Source organism: Muntiacus reevesi, chromosome 5 (genome assembly GCF_963930625.1).
Source record: "Muntiacus reevesi chromosome 5, mMunRee1.1, whole genome shotgun sequence".
NCBI classification, from domain to species: domain Eukaryota; kingdom Metazoa; phylum Chordata; class Mammalia; order Artiodactyla; family Cervidae; genus Muntiacus; species Muntiacus reevesi.
In genome coordinates, this window is record NC_089253.1 from 120,078,980 (window position 1) to 120,102,361 (window position 23,382).

The window sequence follows — 23,382 nt, forward strand, 5'->3', positions numbered from 1 at the left end:
GCCATGGTCCACCCAAAGAGCCAGGCACCCTCTTGGCGAGCCCTCCATAAAGGACTGCCGCTCATCCCTTCTCCCTCCCCAGGACAGAGTCTGTGGCAGAGAAAATGCTGACCAATTGGTTTGCCTTCCTCCTGCACAAGTTCCTGAAGGTGAGAATGGGGGTGGGTCGGGGACTGGAGGTGAGAGTGGGACGGGGGAGCTGCCCCTCTGAGCCTAGCCTTCAGGGCTGCATGGATGCCCCGCCCACCTCCCCATTTGGAGAAGGAACCTACCTGGCCAGGTGCCCCCAAACCACACGGGCCTAGGAGCAGGGTCAGGAGGGGGAGGGAGGGAGGAGGGAGGCTGGGGCCCCGCCGCCCACACCCGCCCGTGCCCGCAGGAGTGCGCCGGGGAGCCGCTGTTCATGCTCTACTGCGCCATCAAGCAGCAGATGGAGAAGGGCCCCATCGACGCCATCACGGGCGAGGCGCGCTACTCGCTGAGCGAGGACAAGCTCATCCGGCAGCAGATCGACTACAAGACCCTGGTGAGGAGGCGGGGAGCCCGGCGGGAAGGCATGGACCTCCTGCTTCTGAACCCCGCCCGCCCCAGTCTCTGGCGACAAGCCAGCCTGAGGGCTCAGCAGCAAGGCCGGGAGACCCGCCTGGGGGCCAGTGCGGGCCCAGGGTCCCAGGGGTGTGCACGCCAGCCTGAGCTCCTCTTCCCCCATCTCACTGGGTGGACCCAAAGAGCTCAGATTGCCTCAGTTTACCCTAGATCGCCCAGCATCGGGCCTGGGGAAGTTGGCATGATGGGGAAGAAGCGTGCTGATTTCTAGTGTAGAGACTTCAGGGAGGCGGGAGGTCAGCCCACCTGGAGCCACCAGGTTTAGCCTTAAGGGTTTAGCCTTAGGATGCCTGGACCCGGGATGACAGCCTCCCCTGAGCCATCCGGGGCTACTGGGTGGAGTCCTGGTTCTTTGAGGAGTAGAGGAGTGGGCAGAGGACTCAGGTTGCCATCAGCAGATGGCTGGAAGGTGGGGAAACTGAGATGCAGACAGAGAGATGCTCGTTTCTCCCGTGAGGAGGAGGAGGAGCCTGGGTAAGAGAAGGTCCCGGGGCCGCACTCCCCACCCTCAAATGACATCTTGAACTCACATCCCGCCCCCCACCCTCGATCACCGCCTGCAGATTCTGAACTGCGTCAACCCTGACAACGAGAACAGCCCGGAGATCCCAGTGAAGGTGTTAAACTGTGACACCATCACGCAGGTCAAGGAGAAGATCCTCGATGCAGTCTACAAGAACGTGCCCTACTCCCAGCGGCCCAGGGCTGTGGACATGGACTTGGGTAGGAGCCCTGGCCTTGGCGGCGCCGGGGCAGCCTCCTGAGGGCGCTGGGGCTGGGGGGGCCGGGCTGGGAAGATGGGATGCCCTGCCCAGCGGATGGCCCTTCCTGGGGGCCTGGGTGGGTCCCTCCGCCCAGGCGCGGGGCCGGGTGAAACACTTCTCCCAGGGCACTGCCTGCTCAGACGCGGCCGCCTCTAGGAGGCTCCTCGCAGCCTTGCCCCCGCGGAGCCCTGGACGTCCTAAGTGCTGTCACTGTCAGCACCTTGTCATTGTGCGTGCGGAGCCGGGGTCGCCAGGCCCCCAGAGAGCACCTAGCGGGGCGGCCCCGGCCCCGCCCTCACTGCTGCCCGCCCCCTCCTCCCAGAGTGGCGGCAAGGCCGGATCGCCAGGGTGGTGCTGCAGGACGAGGACATCACGACCAAGATCGAGGGCGACTGGAAGAGGCTGAACACGCTCATGCACTATCAGGTGAGGGCCTCTGCGCCAGGGGCCCGGGTCCTCCCGAAGCGCCCCCTCCCTCTAAGGTTCGTTCTAAGGTCCTGAAAGAGTGTTCCTGTCTCCCCCATCAACCGGGGAATCCCTGGTAGCTCAGCTGGTAAAGAATCCGCCCGCAATGTGGGGGACCCTGGTTCAATTCCTGGGTCGGGAAGATCACTTGCAGAAGGGATGGGCTACCCACTCTAATATTCTTGGGCTTCCCTGTTGGCTCAGCTGGTAAAGAATCCACTTGCTAGGCAGGAGATCTGGGTTCAGTTCCTGGGTCGGGAAGATCTCCCGGAGAAAGGAACAGCTACCCACTCCAGGATTCTTGCCTGGAGAATCCCACGGACTGTAGGAGCCACGACATCCCATGGGATCATAGAAAGTCAGACACGAGTGAGCGACTAGGCGCAGCACAGCACATCTCCCCTAAGTCCTCCCTGAGTCCAGAGCGGTGATTCTCAGCCCTGGCTGCTGATTAGAATTACTGGGGGGTGTAAAAACACGCGTGTCCAGACTCATCCTGAGAAACGGACTTTAGAGGTCTGGGGTCCGGTGGGACCTTCCCATCCCATACAGAGTGTAGCTCTTCTCATGCAGAAAAAGCGCATCTTTCAAGGACAGGTTCAGAGGTGTCTGCCACTTTCTCTGACTTCTGACTAATGTGGCTTACCTTCCACTTCACGCCTGCAACGAAGCAGGGAATTGAGTCTTAGTTTCTGCCGCTTACCAGCTGATGTCCTTGGGGAAGCTGCTTAAGCTCTCGCTCTTCTCATCTGTAAAATGGAGTTAAGGTGATCCCTGCCCCATGAAGTGGTGAATAGACTGAATATAGTAGGTAGAGCGTTCAGCGCACCGGCAGACACACTAAAAGAACAGTCAAAAAAGAAAAATCCTAGCAAAAGAACAAAAGATGCAAGAGGTGTCAACTCTCACTCTGCTTGCTTCTCAGGGTAACCGCTCACAGCTGGGGTCTCTGTAAGATTAAGCACAGGTAGGCTGGTTGGGATTCGAAAAAAATACTAAAATAGAAGCTGGAAAGGAGAGTCAGTGAGGGAAATTAAACCAACCAGAGGAAGCGCCTTGGGCTGCAGGACCCTGTGGGACTGCTTGATTAATAACATCACCCTCTGTCCCTGCCTCATGCAGGGAGGGTGTGCAGGGGCTGGCATGCTGGGCTCTCACACACTGAGGTGCCAAGGGCCGGGAGGCTGGGGGTCCTAAAGGCCAGCAGGACCTGGCTGGGTGCCTCTCGGCACACACAGAAAGCTGGGGGGCAGAAACCCCAAAACAGCCCCTTCCAGGCTCCATCCTCCTAACTGACTTGCGTTCGCCATGCTGACACTTGGCCTGAACCCCCACCTTAAATGGAGAGTGTGTGGTATAGGGGGAAAAGAAAAGGATTTGTGAGCGCTATTTAAACCTCTGCTTCCCCACTCACCAGTGACGTGACTTTAATCTCCCTGAACCCTGAGCTCCTCATGAGTAAATGGAGACACAGTCCCGAATTGCGAATGTGGTTGGGAGTGTCAGAAACCACAGATGAGGTTTACCAGGATGTGTGTACCTCTCCATAGTAGCCATAATCACGCTGTTGATCCCGCCCCACCCCGCTTCACACTGTGCTGAATGCATCCTTAGCACAGTTGTAATGAACCAATTAGAACCGAAGAAGAAAGTGCAAGAGGAAAGAGCATTATGCCCCCAATTTATGTTTCTCAAAGGCAGCGATGGCGCTGCTCTTCTGTCTTTGGTGCCCTGATGCTTATTAGTGGGCTGTCTGTCCTATGACTCCCAATCAGAAGAACGGAATATTCTTTACTTACAGTGTTCATCACACAGAGCATTTTCAATTCCCCGATGTCATTTATCATTCATGTATTCATTCATTTCTCAAATATTTACTGAGATTTACTTTGTGCGAGGTACTTCCCACATGCTAGCCCTGAGTGACAGGGGACAACAGAGATTATTCTTCCCTTTGACAGATAACAATGATGGTGGTCATGGTGATGGTGATGATGGTGGTGATGATGATGATGGAGATGATATGGTGGTGATGGTGAAGATGATAGTGATGATGGTGATGATGTGATGATGATGGTGGTGGTGGTGGTGATGGTGAAGACGGTGATGATGGTAATGATGGTGATAATGTGATGATGGTGGTGATGGTGAAGATGATGGTGGTGATGGTGGTGATGATGGTGAAGATGGTGATGATGTGATTATGGTAGTGATGATGAATATTATGGTGATGATGGTGATGGTGGTGATAGTGATGATGTGATGATGATGGTGAAGATGATGGTGATGGTGGTGATGATGGTGATGGTGATGTTGGTGATGGTGAAGATGACAGTGATGATGGTGATGGTGATGGTGGTGATGTAATGGTGATAGTGGCGATGATGATGGTGAAGACAGTGATGATGTGATGATGATGGTGATGATGGTGATAATGTGATGATGGTAGTAATGGTGAAGATGATGGTGGTGATGGTGATGATGTGATGATTATGGTGATGGTGATGAAGATGATAGTGATGATGGTGAAGATGATGGTGATGGTGATGTGATGATGATGATGGTGGTAATGGTGAAGATGATGGTGGTGATGGTGATGATGATGGTAAAGATGGTGATGATGTGATTATGGTAGTGATGGTGAAGATTATGGTGATGATGGTGATGGTGCTGATAGTGATGATGTGGTGGTGATGTGATGATGATGGTGATGATGTGATTATGGTAGTGATGGTGAAGATTATGGTGATGATGGTGATGGTGCTGATAGTGATGATGTGGTGATGATGTGATGATGATGGTGGTGATGATGGTGATGATGTGATGGTGATGTTGGTGATGGTGAAGATGACAGTGATGATGGTGATGGTGATGGTGGTGATGTAATGGTGATAGTGGTGATGATGATGGTGAAGACAGTGATGATGTGATGATGATGGTGATGATGGTGATAATGTGATGATGGTAGTGATGGTGAAGATGATGGTGGTGATGGTGATGATGTGATGATTATGGTGATGATGATGAAGATTGTAGTGATGATGGTGAAGATGATGGTGATGGTGATGTGATGATGATGATGGTGGTAATGGTGAAGATGATGGTGGTGATGGTGATGATGATGGTAAAGATGGTGATGATGTGATTATGGTAGTGATGGTGAAGATTATGGTGATGATGGTGATGGTGCTGATAGTGATGATGTGGTGATGATGTGATGATGATGGTGGTGATGATGGTGATGATGTGATGGTGATGTTGGTGATGGTGAAGATGACAGTGATGATGGTGATGGTGATGGTGGTGATGTAATGGTGATAGTGGTGATGATGACGGTGAAGACAGTGATGATGTGATGATGATGGTGGTGGTGATGTGATGATGATGGTGATGATGGTGATGATATTCATAGTAATAACAGTAACCCCAGCATTTACTGAGTCTCACTGGGCACTGCTCTCCACCTTTACTCACTCTAACACCTTTAATCTTCACAACAAACCTAGACACAATTATTATCCCCTTTGACAAATGAGACAATTGAGGCACAGGGAGCTCAAGTGACTTTCCCAAAGCCATGTTGCTAGTAAGTGCAGAGACAAGGTCAGACCCAACCAGGCATCTTGGTCACGGCTTTGCATCATGTGTTGGTCAAGAGAAAAACTGGACACTAAGGACAGGGGAGATTTAGTGATGAGACTGGGAACTGAGTTGAACTGTGGTCATTCCAGTCACCTTGTGAATCTCTCTTTAGGTGACAACAAGCCATAAATGATAACACAATCCATTCTCCCTGGGAGAAAATAAACCCTTAACCCTGCCAGGCGTTCAAGTATCATTTCTAGGATGCTAGTTGCAGAGTTCCTGAAAGACGGAGGTGGCGAGTTCCTCCTCCATGTCAGTCAGTCCTGGTGCAAGCTGCCCGCAGTCCACAGAGCTGCCCCCGCTGGGAAGTAATGATGCCTTGGCATCTTCCAGGCACTGTGAAGAGCCCTGGACCCTGCAGCTTTATGCCATCAAGTCAAAGCATTGCCCTCTTGTTACCCTCCCAGGAGTCAAAGGTCCTTGGAGCCCCTACAGGAGAAAAATCTGCATAACCTTAATTAACAAAGAGATTTTTAAAAACTTCCTGGACTCCCGCAGATTTATAGGGAGGGTGAAATTAAACACCACCGCTAAAACTGGCTATCAGGGAATCTCGTTAGCACTAATGTTCATTTATAGTTTGACTTCCCAACATTTAATTCTTTTTTGGTGGGAGAGAGGGACTGACAATTTAAGACCTAGAAAGATGGTTTTACGACTGGTGCAGCTATAAATCAAACTTATAAAGTTCATAAAAATTGTTAAAATAAAAAATGGTTTAATAGGAATGTTTTATGGTCCATAACATTATTATAGCTGTTTTATTCCCTCTGCGTTAGGGGTTTAATTGGATCGCCACAATTCTGGGGATTCTCGGTTTTTATTGGATGGAGGGTAATCTTAAATCAAAATGGCCCCAAATGTCTTCAATATGGCGCCTCATTTATCAGCCGTCGCCCTGCAGACTGGGTGCTGAGCCTCAGCACCCTCACAGAGGACACGCAGACACCTTCTTTCTCTCTTGAGTCCCCAGGAGCGGCTGCCCTCTGGGGAAGCTCCTCAAGGTGGCTGAACCATTTTAGGGCCCAGGCCAAAAGGAAATCAGAGCCAAAGGGAAAAATGGGCTCCAGACCAGGGTGTCTTGAAATAAAATCCCGAATTAAAATGTGATGAGAAGAACATGGGCTGTGGAACCCGACAGCCTGGTGACCAATTTCGGCTCTATCGTATGTGAAGCGTGTGACCTTGAAGGTGGAGGCTCAGCCGCTCAGGGCTTCGGTTCCTCCTCTGTAAAATGGGGACAGTCATACATAACTCATGGAACTGAAGGCAGGCTGGGCTACCCCAGGTCCCTCTAACAGAAACACAAGGCAAACCACCTGGATAACTTTACATTTTTTCACTAGTCACATTTAAAAAGTAAAGATGAGCAGATGAATGTAATGTTAATAGTGTTGTCTCTAACACCACTGATCTAAAATGTCATTGAAACACGTAATCAACATAAACATTATTAATGAGACAGTTTGTACACCTTTATTCAGGCTCGGTCATTGAAATTCAGCATGTCTTGTACATTTACAGCATACCTGAGCGCAAACACTTACAGGTCATCTCACTTTGGTCTAGTCAGATTGTAAGAGTCCAACAGCTACCATACTGAATAGGAGCAATGATTATTCCTAGCACTCCTCACCTCCTCACCCTCTACCCTACCTGTTCCATCAGCTTCTAGAAGCATCGACAATTCCATTTCCCAAGGTACCGACAGCCACCCTAAGTGTCTCTCTCATATCCCCCTCAGGTGTCGGACAGATCGGTGGTGGCCCTGGTCCCCAAGCAGACGTCCTCCTACAACATCCCTGCCTCTGCCAGCATCTCCCGGACGTCCATCAGCAGATACGGTGAGGACCGGAGACGCAGCCTGGGCGGCCAGCGGCGTCTCCTGCGACTCCAGGGGCTGCTCCCCGCCCCTGCTGACAGTGGGAGGCCTGTGCCGCTGCTGCGGCTGGCCTGCAATCAAAGGAGGCCGGGACGGCCCGTCTCCTCGGGGCTATGGCACCAGGCAGCACCGTGAATCTTTCCTTCAATAGCCCAGGTCTGATGGAGGAGTCTGAAGGACCCAGAACCAGGGAGGCCCTTGGGGGAGACGTTCACAGAACCCAGTCCCAGTGTGTGCTTACTGTCCTGACTGAATCATTAACAACGTCCCCCTTTAGCCCCCGGTGATACGGACCAAATAACTTCCCTAGTGGCGCAGATGGTAAAGAATCTGCCCTCAATGCAAGAGACCCAGGTTCGATTCCCTGGGTCTGGAAGATCCCCTGGAGAAGGAAATGGCAACCCACTCCAGTATTCTTGCCTGGGGAATCCATGGACAGAGGAGCTGGGGGGCTATAGTCTATGCAGTCACAAAGAGTCGGGCACGACTGAGCGACTAACGCTTTCGCTTCACTTTCCCTCTGGCTCTCAGCAGTACCCCGATGTGGGCATGCGGTTGGCCACCCCAGCCCTTCCACCCCTGTGTGCTGGGTCCCCGGTGCCCTCTGGGAATGAGGTTGAGGAGTTTCAGGTTCTCGTGCTGTTTCCTCTAGTTCTGGGTGGCGCTCGGCTTCGAGCGGTCCGGCCAAAGGACCCCTCAGGCCTGAAGCCAGCAGCTGCAGGAGGGGCTCAAGCAGTTCTGTATTCCGGGCCCTAACTGAGAAGGAGCCTTGACTCCCGAGGGGGAGCTTTTCCGTTCACAGACCCTTAGAGTCCACACTTCAAGCAAAGCCCCTGTGAGAATATCTGGTTGACATTCCACCTACTGATTGGTCTTTGCTGGAAGCATCAGGAAAGGATGTACTCCTGTATTCCCCAGGGCCACTCCGGGTCACAGAATTTCTAGATCCTTATCTTGGCAAAATGATTTCAGGGTGTCCTAACACCAGGCAAGGATTCCTAAAATAACCCACCGAATCTGAAACCCCAAGGGCGCTCCCTTCCGATCGAAACTGGCTTGTTCTTAGTGAAGGCAGCAGGTGGGCGGGGATACTAGGAGGATTCTCCCAGCGAAGATGAGGAAACAGTCACTCACAGGCCTCCGCCGCCCCCTTCTCCCCAGACTCCTCCTTCAGGTACACAGGCAGCCCCGACAGCCTGCGGTCTCGGGCCCCCATGATCACCCCGGACCTGGAGAGCGGGGTCAAGGTGTGGCATCTGGTGAAGAACCACGAGCACGGGGATCAGAAGGAGGGGGACCGGGGCAGCAAGATGGTGTCTGAGATCTACCTGACCCGGCTGCTGGCCACCAAGGTAACAGCCCCTGCTCCGCCCCGGCCCAGGGGGGGCACCTCAGAGGCGTGTCCTGCCCCAGCCCCCACCCGGCCCACGGCACAGGAAGGATGCCACGAGGTCTGCCCCTCAAGGGGACCCACCCGGACAAGGATGGCCTCGTCCTGGGGCACGCTTCCCTGGAGATCAGGCCACTACTGTCCTCCACCCTGCGGCAAAAATCACAGTGGTCCACCCGGCTCACTCCATAGGCCCCCCGTTACTCCTCAGAGGACCAGTGCCCTGGCTTCTGGTTCCCCGTGCCCCTCAGGAAGATACTGGGGGTTTTATTGGTAAATATGAGATGGCCGGATATGCCGTCTTCCTCCATCAGTGCCTTCTCTGCCCACACTGGGGGGAAAAGCATGAAGGCCTGGTCCGTCTGGTAATCTAAGAGAAAGCTTCCCCTTCCCCATTCCATCGCATGCGTGCGTGCTATGTCGCTTCAGTCAGGTCCAACTCTTTGCAACTCCATGGGCTGTAGCTCTCCAGGCTCCTCTGTCCATGGGATGATCCAGGCAAGAATACTAGAGTGGGCTGCCATTTCCTCCTCCAGGGGGTCTTCCTGACCCAGGGATCAAACCCATATCTCTTGAGTCTCTTGCATTGGCAGGTGAGTTCTTTACCACTAGCCACCTGGGAAGCCATCTCTTCTCCCCCCCCCCCCCCCTCAAAATGCTGACAGAAGCTGAGATCTAAAGCAGTCTTCCAGCCTCCCTAGCAGAGAACAGTATACCTATAAGCGTAGCAACCATATATAGCTTGTATTTGACAGGACTCTCCTCCACTGACCCCATAGAAATGTTGCTGAAATTCTGATATGGTGGCATCTCAGACTTGTTCCCTGAAGGGTCACAGAAATACACCATAAGAGAATGTGTCTCAAATTTTGCTTCGAATAATATGCTGATGAGAGACCAGACTTCCCAAGTGACTCAGTGGTAAAGAATCCATCTGTCAGATCAGGAGATGCAGGACATGTGGCTTTTATCCCTGGGTGGGGAAGATCCCCAGGAGGAGGGCATGGCAACCCACTCCAGTGTTCTTGCCTGGAGATCCCACAGACAGAGGAGCCTGGTGGGTTACAGTGCTCGGGGTTGCAAATAGTTGGACACAACTTGGCAACTGCGTGCTCACAAAGAGACACCAAAAGGTTGGACATTTACTGACCTTCAGAGCTGTTTCTTGAACCGGAGAACTGTGGGCCCCAGGCCCAGCCTGGGCCCTGCCCCCTCCCGATACCCTCCAAGGCCCGGTGATCAGGGCTGTGCCTGAGCCTTCTAGGATCTGTGCCCTTCGCCCAGTCCTCACTGCAGACCCCACTTATCCCAGGCTGCTAACCCGGTGAGCCCTTTCACACCTTCCTGCCAGACCCTTTGCAGTCCTCCCCTGCTCCTGCTGGGAGGGCCCCAGTCCTCTGGCTGGTTCTTTAGATGCCCTCTCACACCAGCCTATGCCCCTCACCCACTGTGGGACGCCTGAGCTCAGAGCACTTGCTGTCTTCCATCAAACTCCCCCTGCCCACGCCCACCAGGCAGGGACACAAGCTAAATGTGCACGTGGCTCCCGCTCGGAGAAGTTTCTTACCGGAAATCTGCGGCCCGTCAGTCCTTCCCACCTCCCCGACACCCCAACAGGACCCTCCCCCCCACCCCAACCGTGCTGTCTGCACAGCCTGGCGTCGCAGACAGACTTCCGAGGCAGGCTCGGTCCAAGCAAGGCACCTCTGGCCCGCACGCCTGCTGCCGGCCCCCCTCCCCGAGCCTCACCCTCTCCCACCGCCCACCCCCCCAGGGCACCCTGCAGAAGTTCGTGGACGACTTGTTCGAGACCCTGTTCAGCACGGTGCACCGGGGCAGTGCGCTCCCCCTGGCCATCAAGTACATGTTTGACTTCCTGGACGAGCAGGCAGACAGACACGGCATCCACGACACGGACGTGCGGCATACCTGGAAGAGCAACTGGTAAACCCCGGGGAGCCAGGGCCCGGCAGGCGGGGCCAGCAAGGGCCCCGAGGCGGGGCATGGGGGCCAGCAGGGGCCCGGGAGGCTGGGCGTGGGGCCAGCAGGGACCCGGAGGCGGGGTGTGGGGGCCTGCAGGGACCCGGAGGCGGGGCGTGGGGCCAGCAGGGGCCCGGGAGGCGGGGCGTGGCGGTCAGCAGGGGCCCGGGAGGCGGGGCGTGGGGCCAGCAGGGGCCCGGGAGGCGGGGCTTGGGGGCCAGCAGGGGCCCGGGAGGCGGGGCTTGGGGGCCAGCAGGGGCCCGGGAGGCGGGGCGTGGGGGCCAGCAGGGGCCGGGGAGGCGGGGCGTGGGGGGCCAGCAGGGGCCCGGGAGGTGGGGCGTGGGGGCCAGCAGGGGCCGGGGAGGCGGGGCGTGGGGGGCCAGCAGGGGCCCGGGAGGTGGGGCGTGGGGGCCAGCAGGGGCCCAGGAGGTGGGGCGTGGGGGCCTGGCAGGGGCCCGGGAGGCGGGGCGTGGGGGGCTGGCAGGGGCCCGGGAGGCGGGGCTTGGGGGCCGGCAGGGGCCCGGGAGGCGGGGCTTGGGGGCCGGCAGGGGCCCGGGAGGCGGGGCGTGGGGGCCGGCAGGGGCCCGGGAGGCGGGGCGTGGGGGCCGGCAGGGGCCCGGAGGCGGGGCGTGGGGGCCCGGCAGAGGCCCGGGAGGCGGGGCGTGGGGGCCCGGCAGAGGCCCGGGAGGCGGGGCGTGGGGGCCGGCAGGGGCCCGGGAGGCGGGGCGTGGGGGCCGGCAGGGGCCCGGGAGACGGGGGCGGGAGCCTGTTCTCAGCCGCGGCTGGGTCACCCGAGGCTCCTAGGACATACATACACTCCGCAGAGCCGACGTGGCCCCCAGGCGCCAGGCGGGGCCCGCCCGGCATAGGGCCCAGCACCGGGACACTCGCACACTCGAGCTCCCGCCCTTTCAGGCCGAGACCCTCCCCCAGGCCGCGCCTCCTCCTCCTCCCTGACCTGTGGTTCTCGGGAAAGGCAGCCGGGGAACCCATACACAGAGCCACATCCTAACCACCGGAGCAGCAGGCCAGGCCACGCGGGCCTCCCGAGCACAGCAGAGTCTCGGGCACGTCCTGAGACACGGGGAGAGCCCTGCATTAAGCTCAGACCCCAGGGAAGCCTGGCCAGTGCCGGGGAGAGCTTGCACCTGCCGTGAACTTGAGCCCCCAACGAGAGGAGGCCATTGCACACGCGACCGCTTACGGCCGCGTGATTACCTGGGCACCTCGGCTCCCAGGAAGGCGCGGGCAGGACTTCCCGCGGGCCTGACTCCCTCCCTGGAGGGGCCCTCCTGCGGGCAGACCCAGCAGGGGGAGAGACGGCTCCCCCGGGCCCTTCACACAAGACGTCTCTCTTGTGAACCTGGATCACAGACCACGCTGAAGATGGGCCCTCAGGTCCCACCGGGCCTGCCCAAGAGCCGGAGCACAGACCTTCCCCTAGGAAGGAGCGCAGAGAGGGCAGAGAGGAGGGCCAGGCCTGGGGTTGGGCAGGCCGCCCACACAGCTGTCTGGACTCAGCCCTCTCCTCGGAAAACAGAGCCGGCACAGATGGGCCCCGGCTGTTATTTAGGAATTCGAAGTCCTAGCAACCAGCCAAACACTGGGGGGAGAACCCGGCCCCAGACCCCACCTATTCCTCCCTTTCCGGGGTCTTGTGGCTGCCAAGCCCTCCAGAGGCTGCAGCTTTTGATCACAGCGGAGTGAAACGAAGAGGCTCTGGTGGTCTCTGGGTGTGGAGCCCCCCAGGGCAGGTCCCTGAGACCGGCCTTTCGTCCGCATTCCCAGGGCCCGGGCCGCGGCTGTTCCACGGCTTTGGAGCTCCCCCTCACCGCCACCCCCAGCCTGGCCCAGCGTGATTTCAAGGACATCAAGAGAAAGTTCTGGAGTGTCCTCCTCTCTGTTCCTTCTGTTTCTGGCCAAGTCATAGAAACACCCTCCCCTGGGGTTGTAGCGGGGAGAGTCCCCTTAGCCAGACCTCAGATACCCAGTGTCCAAGGAGAGAACACTGGAAGTTTCCAGAGCTGCCGGGGGAAGGGAGGGTGGGCCAGAGGAGCCACGTCTCCGCCCAGGCCACCCTCCTCCAGGTTAAATGAAGGAGCCCCCGTGTTCACTGCAAAGATAGGTGGAAATCCTAATGGAAGGCCTTGCCTCTGGGCAAAACTGATCTTTCCCAACACTTGGCATGTGGCGCGGAGACATTTGGGAAGGTCTGGGTCCAGGAGAGTCAAGAGACAGGAAGGAGAGAGGGAGGGGAGGTCGGCCCAGAGGACAAGAGGCGGACAGAGCTCACTGCACCGAGGAACCCAAAGAGTTAAGGGCCGGCGGGCGGCTGGAGAGGAGGGCCAAGTTGGAAAAGGCCACAGAAACAGCAGCTGTTCTGGTTTTGAAGGGGAATAAATGGGCTTATCCTCCTCACGGCCAAGGGAGCAGAGAAAACGCATTCTCCTCCGATTATAAATTCCCCGAGTCGCAGAAAGAATTCTCCTAACGACTGATCAGTTGCTCTTGGGGTGGGAAAAACTCGGAGCCCCAGCGAGTCATTCCCAGCGTGCCAACAATGGCCTCCTCTTCTGCCTCTGCCCCTGCCCGGAGCCGAGAATGCCCTGGGGAGCTCCCTGAAAGAGCTGCCCCCAGGGGAGCCCATTCCTCCGCCCAGTCCGGCAGGGCCAGCCCTGGGAAGCGGCCGGCTGGCCCGGCTGGGCGGGGAACCCAGGTGGGGCCTTTGTGCCCACTCCAAGGCTGGGGCTGCCGCCCCGTCCTTCCGGACAATGGCCGCGGGCACCGGGAAGGGGCCTCTGGGAGCCTGGGGGCTTTGAGGCTCTGAGAAAGCGCTGCAGGCCATCTGGGCTTGGGTTCCCCCGGGGGCACAGGGGTCTTTGGCAAAGACCTCCAGGAGGGAGCCAAGCCACCCACGCCCGCCTCAGAGCTGTTGAAGGACGAGGTCAGTGCCCCGTTAGGGCACAGTGGGGCTCCTTCGCTTCCAGTGTCAGTCAAAGCTCAGGCTAAATTAGCAGCCCTGGCTGGACCGGTTTTCTGTGATTCCATTCCCTCGCCCTTCGGAGAGAATTGTGCACTGGTGGGGTTGGGAGGAACGTTAGTGGACGGCACGGGGTTGGGCCCGGACGCAGCCCTCAGAGACCCCTCTTCCCTCTCCTCCAGCCTCCCTCTGCGCTTCTGGGTGAACGTGATCAAGAACCCCCAGTTTGTGTTTGACATCCACAAGGGCAGCATCACGGACGCCTGCCTCTCCGTGGTGGCCCAGACCTTCATGGACTCTTGCTCGACCTCAGAGCACCGGCTGGGCAAGGACTCCCCTTCCAACAAGCTGCTCTATGCCAAGGACATCCCCAGCTACAAGAGCTGGGTGGAGAGGTCAGTAGCATCCCGAGGACCGGCCCAGCCCCCGGTGCCTGCTTCATTCACTCCTCTGGGCACCACTGACCAAGGACTCAAAGCCATGCTTGTGGTCCCTTCCAGATCTCAAGCTCATCTTTTTCTCCCTTGCCCAGAGTTCCTGCTGGGGGAGGAAAGGGGAGCTTTGCACCCTCTGAGTCCGATTTAGCATTCTGATCACCCTTTCCCGAGCACATGCTAAGCAGCCAGCACTTTGATGAAGACGTTGTATGTATCGTCTCACTAAAATACCCAGCAGAGCTGTGAAGTAGGTCTTATTAGCATCCCCTTTTCACTGAGGAGGCCACTGAAGCAGAGATGCCAAGTGACTTACCCAAGGACACACAGCTAGCAGGGCGCTGAACTGGAATGTGAACACTGAGAGTCTGGTCACAGCACTGCGGACTCTGGGCTGAGGGAGAACAAGTCTCCAGGCCCCAAACTCAGCTTGAGAGCAGAGGCTAGAGCAAGCTTCATCAGAAGAGAACCAGGGAAACAGCCTGGGTACACCCATCCTCTCCGGGGTCCTGGGGTCAGGGTACTGATAGGCAAGCCTTTGCTGAGCCCCTCACCAAGGAGCCTGTCCTCTCTCCGGCAGATACTATGCAGACATCGCCAAGCTCCCCGCCATCAGCGACCAGGACATGAACGCCTACCTCGCCGAGCAGTCCCGCCTGCATGCCGTGGAGTTCAACATGCTGAGTGCCCTCAATGAGATCTACTCATACGTCAGCAAGTACAGCGAAGAGGTGAGGCAGAAACCCGCACCGAGAGGGCCCCGCAGGTCAACCAGAAAGCCGGGTTCCATCCGTAAACAACGGCAATGGGTGGTAATTCTGAAAACATTCAGAGTCAAAAAGTCACCCGCTCTTCCTTTGGAAGGCAACCTATCCTCTCCTGATTCATCCTATGCTTTCTTACACCTTCTTTTGTCTTGTCTTCATTGTTAATGCAATACGTAGTACTTTCATTGAATGTTGTCATTGTTGCCCAGTTCAAAGTAGATGATGAATTTCATCCCTTCTGAAACAGCAAATCAGACTACTCTTTGCAGTTGGGCAGAAGCTGTCAGCTGAACTGTTTCGGACAGACAGGTGGACATGGCTAGATCCTGAAGAGGATGACTTCAGGACAACAAGTCATGTATCAGCGTCGTATCTGAAAACAGCAATAGTAGTGGTAGTCATAGTAATAGCTAATACCTACACAGCGCTTCCTGTATGCCAAATGTTGTAAAAGTTTTAGATAAATACATGCATACACACACATATGTATATCATACACCTGTCCAGGTAATCATCTGCATTGTTTAGAGTTGTGTCCGTTGGGCAGGATGGAAAGGCAGATGGAAGGATGAAGGGTGTGGGGAAAGCAGTCTGCATGCTGAGTGCTGAACCTGCCCCACCGTTGTTTTCGTCCCTCAGCTCATCGGGGCGCTGGAGCAGGACGAGCAGGCGCGGCGCCAGCGGCTGGCGTACAAGGTGGAGCAGCTCATCAACGCCATGTCCATTGAGAGCTGAGAGATGGAGCCTCCCATTCCTGGGAAGAGGGACCCACAAACGCTGTCGCACTGGGCGTCTCAGAAGGAAGGACAAGTGAAGGGGGTCAGGCCCCAGAACTTGCTGTCCCCTGAGACCCTAACCCCGGGGAGAGAGGAGGGCCCCTCTCCCCACGCCAGCCAAGTTTCGTCCCAGCTGGTCCGTGCAGGGAGAGACCAGGGGCATCACAGCTACCCACGACAAGAGGGACGCAGAGGCACGGAGAAGGTGGTTCTTCAAGCTGAGAGGCGCATCTGGGCACGGTTCTGCCTCTGTGACTGCTGCTTTGCATGAAAACTCATTTGATGTATATTGGGGAAATAATAAGAACTTTATTTAATTTTTTTTTAAGAAAAAGGAAAACCAGAAATAAAACAAAAAGCCTCCCTGTTCATCCCGTCCAACTTTGGTTTAATTCTGCTTTCTGTCCCCCTTCCTTCTTTTGCCCCCGTCCCTCCTTCCTCACACAACTCCTGGTTCCCAACAACTGGAAAAAAAGCCTACAAAGAGATGCTGAGAGAAAATTACTATTTCCTTGCCCTTGAAATCTTTGTCTAAGGAGTGAGGACGAGAAGAATGAGCACAAGTTGACACCAAACACTCCGAAGGAAGACAGGCCAATGAAGTCAGAAGAGGTGGGGAAGGTGGGACTTGGCACAACGGCAGAGCCATTGGGCTCCACCGTGCTGACAGCAAGCTGAGCTTTATATCCGCGCATCCGTGCGTTCTCTTCTCCAGTGGACATGTGTGTCTCAAGAGCACCGATGCTTTTTGCTCCTGTTTGGTTGTTTTCTTTAAACCCAAACCTCAACAAGCGAGGAGCTGATTTTGGTACTTTTCCTTTGGGTTTCCCTACAGTGACTACCAGACATGAGAGCTGGGCCTCTCCCAGAGGGGACACCTGGTCTCCCGAAGGACGCTGGGCAGCTCTGCCTTATATCCATCCCCATCGTAAACCAGGCTCCCCGGGGGCAGGGCCCTGGAGGATCGCGGGCCAGGCCTCCAGAGGTTCCGTTCGGGATCCGACTGGGGGACATGGGCATTCAGACTCTGCTCCAGTCTGCCCATGGTTTCTTATGATTAAAAAAAAAACAAAATTCAAACACTGTTTACAGCAAGCAATACTTGAAGAGCATAGGTTCAAGAAGCTGCAGTATTTATTGTTGTGCTTTCTTTGTTTTATTCTCTCGTGCCTAGAGAGGGGAGACGACCCTTTACTCGTGTGTGGACGCTCCTGATGGTCTGAGCACGGGCCGCAGTAGAGAGAACTGTAGCATCCCTAGGCTGCGTCTTCTGCCTCTCTCCCTCCCTCTGCCTCTCGCGTCCTCATGAGTTCGAAGGACAAGCAGGTGGCTTCTCACTGGACTTCTGTCTTTCCTGCTGACACCTAAATCCGTGGATGCCCAGCCGTCCTGAGTGTAGTTTGCAGACAAAGAGACCAAAGCTCCACGCCCTGATCCAGAGGCCCCGTGGAAGGCAGTGGGGGCATCCCGGGGAAGGACCGCCCCCACCAACACTGGTGCAGGGCCCTGTGATCGGACAGCCAGCAGCTTCCAGGCCTCCCGCCCTGGCGCGGATCCAAGCAGCCAGCTCCGAGTTCTCTGCAGGCAGCCGCGGAGAGAGTGGGAAGGACAAGAGGAAGGCGAGGTATGGGAAGAGAGGCCACTGGAGAGGTCCCGTCTGCCCTGCTCTGCGAGGGGCCGCAGTGCTGGGAAGTGGGGCCGGGGAGACCAGACCAGGGTCACTTCCTCTGTAATTAACTCTGGGCCCCGGTTCCTCTGGGCCCGCATTTACCTCCAAACCCTTCCAGTTTCCAGGGACTCTGCTGACCACACTGGATTGCCCGGAAGGGGCCGGGGGAAGAGGGGCTCGGAGGGCTGGCTCCCACGACTGGCGTGTGGCTTTGGATCGCTGTGCTCACCGCGCAGCAGACATCGCCGGGTCGCCTCAGCTCCGGTTTCTTGCCTGAATGCGGCTGACAAATGGGACAAGAAAAGCATTCAGCAAAATACTCAGGAAATGCGCTGTTTTCATTATAATTCACAACCAGCCATGCCAGGACCGCTTCCTTCTGATAATCCACTTCTGCTAAAAGTTTCTCTGGGCCCTGCTAATAGCTGAAAGAAATCCTAATGACTGGCCTTCTGCACTAAGCCAAAGTGTTTGCCCTTCGTAGCACCCAAAGCTTATCAGCTCAGAGCCCACGATGTAAGATGAAAGGCGAGGAGATACTGGCAAGGGGAGCGTGAGCGGGGGGCTCTGTGCTGCCCACAGAAGAGTTCAGCCCCTCCCCTCATTTGCTTCTGAACTCCGAATGAAGGTGGTCCGGTCACACCGCTGCTTAGACCGGCACCTCGGGCTTTGTTCCACCAAGAAGTAAAAGCTAGACATCTCAGCTGCGTCATGACCAACCCTGACCTCTGTGCGTCTACCCACTGTTTCCCAGCAGCTACTTCTGGTGACCACTCACCACCCCGGGGCTGCGTCCTTGATGGTCTGGGGGGGAGTGGGAGAATGGTAGGGGGATGGCCGCTCAGAGAGTGGACAGGAGAGGCACCAGAGCTCACACGAGAGGTTCCACCGCCTTTCTCAGGATTCCTCAGGAGGACTGGGGAAGGGGGCAAAGGAGGTGGCAGGAGGTATCCCTAAAGAAGGAAGGAAGATCAAGGAAAACTACACAGGATTCAAGTCAGGCTGTGAGGATGAAAGGTTGGAGAGCCTCGCTTGGCTTTGGGTCACCAAGAGTCCATGCCCTGAGGGATGGAAGGAGAGGGCCTCCCTCCTCACCCTCATCCAATGCGGAGATATCCTAACCTCGCGTAAGGAATAAGTGTTCAAGTCACGGCCTCTGCCCCCACACAAAGCCATCCATCTCAGAGGGAAGCTGAGAGAGCCTGCTCTCTCTGAAAGTTTGATCCAGATCCATCTTGTTTCACTGAAGTGCACAAGAGACAGTTAACCAGAAAAGGGCAAGCACCCAAAAAATGTGCTTGGCAAAACAGAGGGTGTCCACGCTCGCCACGAGATGGGCGAGCTGGCCTGAGCCCCTCTAGCTGACCTGCTGCCGCCTCCCAACCTCCGCAGGGGCTCCGAGGCTTCCAGGCCTACCCCCCACTCCCGTCACCCTGCTCCGGCCCAGCTCAGAACCATCTCTGATCCACTTCTGGCGGAGCACTCCCCATCCTTGGAAAGTTCAGTCATTGAAAGCAAGGAGCCCCTGGGAGCCTCCCTCGCGGGATGGAGCTGTTTCCTGCATGCATTCATTCATTCAGAGAGCGTTCCTGAGCTAAGGCTGTTCCGTAGGCCCTGTTCCAAGTGCTGAGGAATGATCGATACCGAGAAGGACCGCACGGACGTTCTTCCACTTGCCGGCTCCTATCACCACCTCAGCCTTCCTCCCAGACCTGCAGAGGGCACGCGTTTTGGAGGAAAGGGGAGTGGGAAGGTGGAAGAAAGCTGACTGACCCAGCTGCCTTACCTGCTTCCGGGGACAGTCCTCCAGCCACAAAGGCCTTTCTTGTCCCCGCCGCTGCCGTCTCTTCTGGTGGCCCTCTGCCTGCCGCTTGAGCTCCTGACCTTCCTCCTTTTCCACCAAATGAGGACAAGAAATAATAGTCAAGGCCCCTGGCCCTGCTGAGCACGAAGCAGAAGCAACGGACGGGGTGGGCTGGACTGCGATGGTCTGGGCAGCACAAATAAGGAATGTTTCTAGAAGCCTCTGGCTGATCAGCCTCCAGGCACATCCTGGTTGCCACACCTGCCCCCACTCAGTTCAGTTCAGTCGCTCAGTCGTGTCCGATTCTCACAACCCCATGGACCACAGCACGCCGGGCCTCCCTGTCCATCACCAACTCCCGGAGTTTGCTCAAACTCATGTCCATCGAGTCGGTGATGCCATCCAGCCGTCTCATTCTCTGTCGTCCCCTTCTCCCACCTTCAGTCTGTTAACCCGCGGCAAATACTGAGCCAGCAGCTGCCCCAGAGCGGGGCCCGCTGTTCCTTGCCACGCTGTGTCCTGACTCAGACCCCTGGGGCCTGGCCGCGGACAGGAAAGAACTGAGACTCAGGAGAGGGAGCTCTGTGGGTGAGAGGACGCAGAGGAGTTTAGCGGAGCCGGGCCGGTGGAAGCGGACCCCGTGGGTTCAGGGCCTTCTGGTGCCTCGTCTCAGGAAGAAGCTTTGAGAAGGTGGCAGCATCCTCTTCGTCACCCCGCCCTTCTTCCCCAACCTCTTCCCTTTCTGCCAGTTTCCCCAAGAGTGAAGGTGTAGCCTCTGGGGCCCGCGATGTCATGGATGAGAGATGAAGTTTCACCCCTGGTATTAGGGAGGTCCTGGGAGACAGGGCCTCAGCCCGTCAGCAAACTGGAGAGTCTTGGTGGACATGCTCACTGCATTCCCCTCTGTCCTTTGCGCTGTGGCCTCAAGGGGAAGGGAGGCCCGCCCGGATTTCGGTCACAGCCCTGACTCTGGCCTCCTGTGCGCTCCGTGTCGGCATCACAGCAGGAGAACGTGCTGGAACGTGGCTCCCCCTGCAGAGCAGATGTGGCCAGGTGTGTCAGGGACGGGGGGACAAGCTCTTTAGACCACGAGACTAGGGACCTGAGCCCGCCTGCCTCTCCCCTCGACTGCTCCTTCCCAAACCCCCTCTGCTTGACACACTGGAATCTGTATTATATATATATATATATATATTTTTAAGAAAATAGAATAATAGCTGTCTGGTTTTGTTGTTTTTACAGGTGTTGTGGAATAAAAGCTGTAAGAAAATTACGTATTTAAAATGTTCCAATAAAATGGGGTTTTTTTGTTATTCTAATATATTATTGTGTACCTATTGTAAATATGAAACACTCCTATTTTGCAAGCCAAGGACACAATTTGTACTGTTGTTATATATAAATAAAGTTTACTGGATAAAAAACCTTATATCTTCAAAGAAACGTGGTTGTTTGGTAGCATGTATGCAGAATAACGTTTCAAGGGCATATTTAAGTTGCTCGTGGGAAGATGAGCTAAGTTGTTTTGAGGGACTCCTAGAATTCTCTCTGGAACTGGAGCTTATGAATGTCCAGTTATCAATGTCAACACACACACACACACACACACACACACACACACACACACACACACTCTGGATTGTACCCATAGGTGAACACTGCCCCCTAGCCCCAAGACCCAGAACATTGCTTTTCTTCGTCAAGAGGCTGACAGTGCAGATCTGAGATTGAGGTACTTTCCTAGGGGTGAAAGAGGTCTCCAAAGGAGGAAATCCACCCGCAGTGCTTCCTGAAAATTGCATTCATTTCTTTGTATTAAACATTTTAAGCACCTACCATAGCCCAGCGTTGTGGTAAGTGCTGGGGGATGAAACACGAAATGTGAAAGACATAACCTTTGCCCTCATCAGCCTGAGAATCATAAGGATTCTGAGAAAGGAGGGTCTCAGCAGGGCCATGGAGGAAGTTTATGGGCTGTTTTTTTTTTTTTTTTTTTTATTCTCAGTTGCAGGATTAAGGGTGGATCAAGGGAAAGAGGACAGATAGCGAGTACTTTTAGATCCAGCCCAGGGCAGCGGCCTGGGGTTAAAGCAGTTCAGGCTGGCGCGGAGTCCAGAGGCAAAGAGGCCTACAGGTAGGCAGCTGAGGCTTGGCCTGTCCTGAGGGTGCCCGGTACCATCCACCTCTCTTTCCCCATTTTGCTTTCTCGTGTTCCAGAGAGTGTGGGTGACACTTCCACTCTCAGCTGCTAAAAGGAGCAGATGAGGATAACTCGTCAATTTGACATCTCAACTGAGCATGCCGGGACACCACGGCTCTCCCCCGCCACGAGATCAGAGCTGTGTGTGGGCGCACAGCCTCGCCCCCAGCACCAAGAGGGGAGGATACTTAGGGATAAGACACAGCCCTCACCTTCAGAGAGTCTCCAATGCGAGGGCAGAGACAGCCCCTGCCTTCAGGGTGACTCCAGCCAGACAGGGGGACACAGGCCCTGATCTCGGGGACAGCCCAGTTTTTATATGGACAGACCACGCATGTACGAATGGGGCCCAGGAAATTTTGATTTCAAAAAATTTTTTGAAATGATTTCACAGTGATTTTGAAAAACAAAATCATATCAACAAGTGCATGTTGATAAATCTAGAGCATGCTAGAGTTATGGGATTATTGTAGATTCGGAGAGACAATTCCTATGAAGATATTTCAGTGCCTGTTCTGCAGCCTCTGAGTTTAGGGGCTGCACACACACACACACACACACACACACATGCACACACTCGCCCCTGGAGAGAGTGGAGAGATGCCAGTGCTGGTCCTGGGGGTGAGGAAATGCAAGCACAATGGCCTGGAGAGCCGGGAGATCGCGTCGCCCAGGCCTGTGTGTAACTAGCGCATCACTTTCAATTGCACGCAGGGTTTTGTTGTGAGTGCAGCAGGCTGTTTGGCTAACGTTAAACCATCCTCCACTTCCCTTCTAAATGCAGACCTTGAGGCTGGAGGCACTCTGCTTCACCGCACTGACAAAGCTATAATCCTTCCTCAGCAGAAGCACTGGCGTGGCCCCGGCCAGCTCCTGGAGGCTCAGCGGTGTGGGGCAGTTAGACGAGACCGCCTTCCACCACTGGCACCTGGGGACCCTGAGGTCCGCTGGGCTGGGATGCAGGCCCATATGGGCTGGATGGAGGAGGCCATTTCTCTGCAAGGAGTCTTGTACCCCAGACTTTCTCCAATCTTCTTTCCATGCCTCCCCCCCACCCATGTCTCCCCTCAGCAACTTGAACTTGAGGCACCGCCGTCATTAAATATCTGCTGCAGGAACTACTATCCTCAGGGAGGGAGGAAATCGCGGAGGAGGGAACCCACCAGGCATCTGTCTGTCCCGCTCATGGTGGTCGTCCCAGGACAGAGCACAGGGCACACCAGATGGACCTATAGCAGGTACCCGATCAGAAAGTTCTGAATGATGAACGATGAAATGATAGGGTGCTGTGAACCACCTCCTTATTGCAGACACTGAAGCATCCTCTCTTTCAGGGTCGCTCAGTCTCCTGTGATAGGCAGATTCTACTTTTATAGTCTGAGGAGCAGAGAGGTTAAAGGATTTGTTTAAGGTCACACAGCTACTCCGCTCTTTCCACTGCACAACACTGCCTTCCATTCGCTCTAGCACCACTTAACACTTGAAAGTCTTCCCAGGCCTTGATCTGTGGCCTTGTAACAGGCAAGTGCTATGAGCGCACTCTCCAGCATCCATTACTAGCCACAATCGCTCATGCAATCCCTGTCTACCTATCACTTGTAGTGAGAACGACACTAAACCTGGCTCTGCTAGACAAAGGGGGACAAAACTAGTCTTAAAGTTGCGACCTTTCTCAGATTTTGCAATCTAATATCAACACTCATCACTATTCTAAGACAGAAAGACTCATCCTTTTTCTTAGTGGGAATCAGACCTCATGTTTACCACAAGTGCAAAATAAGGGTGTCAGCTGCAGCCCTAGGATTCTCAGAGAGCTGGGTCCTTCGGTTTGAGGGGAACCCTTCATGATAAGCCGCTCATGAGATTTTAGGGAAATGGGCGCTGCTGGGGGTCTGTGCTTGATTAGGGCGACGCCATGTGCTGCCAAACCTCCCTGCTCAGCGAGTGTTGGCTGCTGGGAACTAGGAGCTAAGTCCATGGCCCTCTGGTGGCACATGGGTAGGATTTTCTGCATCCTATT

The 23,382-nt window shown here is 55.6% G+C and overlaps 1 protein-coding gene across 1 annotated transcript in view; it reads left to right on the forward strand.

The window, feature by feature from the left end:
- Positions 1-20,586, forward strand: part of PLXNA2 (plexin A2) — a 229,128-nt gene extending 208,542 nt beyond the window's left edge. The window contains exons 23-32 of the mRNA XM_065936292.1: positions 83-149; positions 380-526; positions 1,170-1,329; positions 1,693-1,796; positions 7,225-7,324; positions 8,524-8,714; positions 10,527-10,696; positions 13,895-14,107; positions 14,727-14,877; positions 15,553-20,586. Coding sequence (XP_065792364.1) covers positions 83-149; positions 380-526; positions 1,170-1,329; positions 1,693-1,796; positions 7,225-7,324; positions 8,524-8,714; positions 10,527-10,696; positions 13,895-14,107; positions 14,727-14,877; positions 15,553-15,648 — 1,399 coding nt within the window. The 3' untranslated portion in view covers positions 15,649-20,586. The remainder of the gene's footprint in view (positions 1-82; positions 150-379; positions 527-1,169; positions 1,330-1,692; positions 1,797-7,224; positions 7,325-8,523; positions 8,715-10,526; positions 10,697-13,894; positions 14,108-14,726; positions 14,878-15,552) is intronic.
- Positions 20,587-23,382: the final 2,796 nt, after the last annotated feature.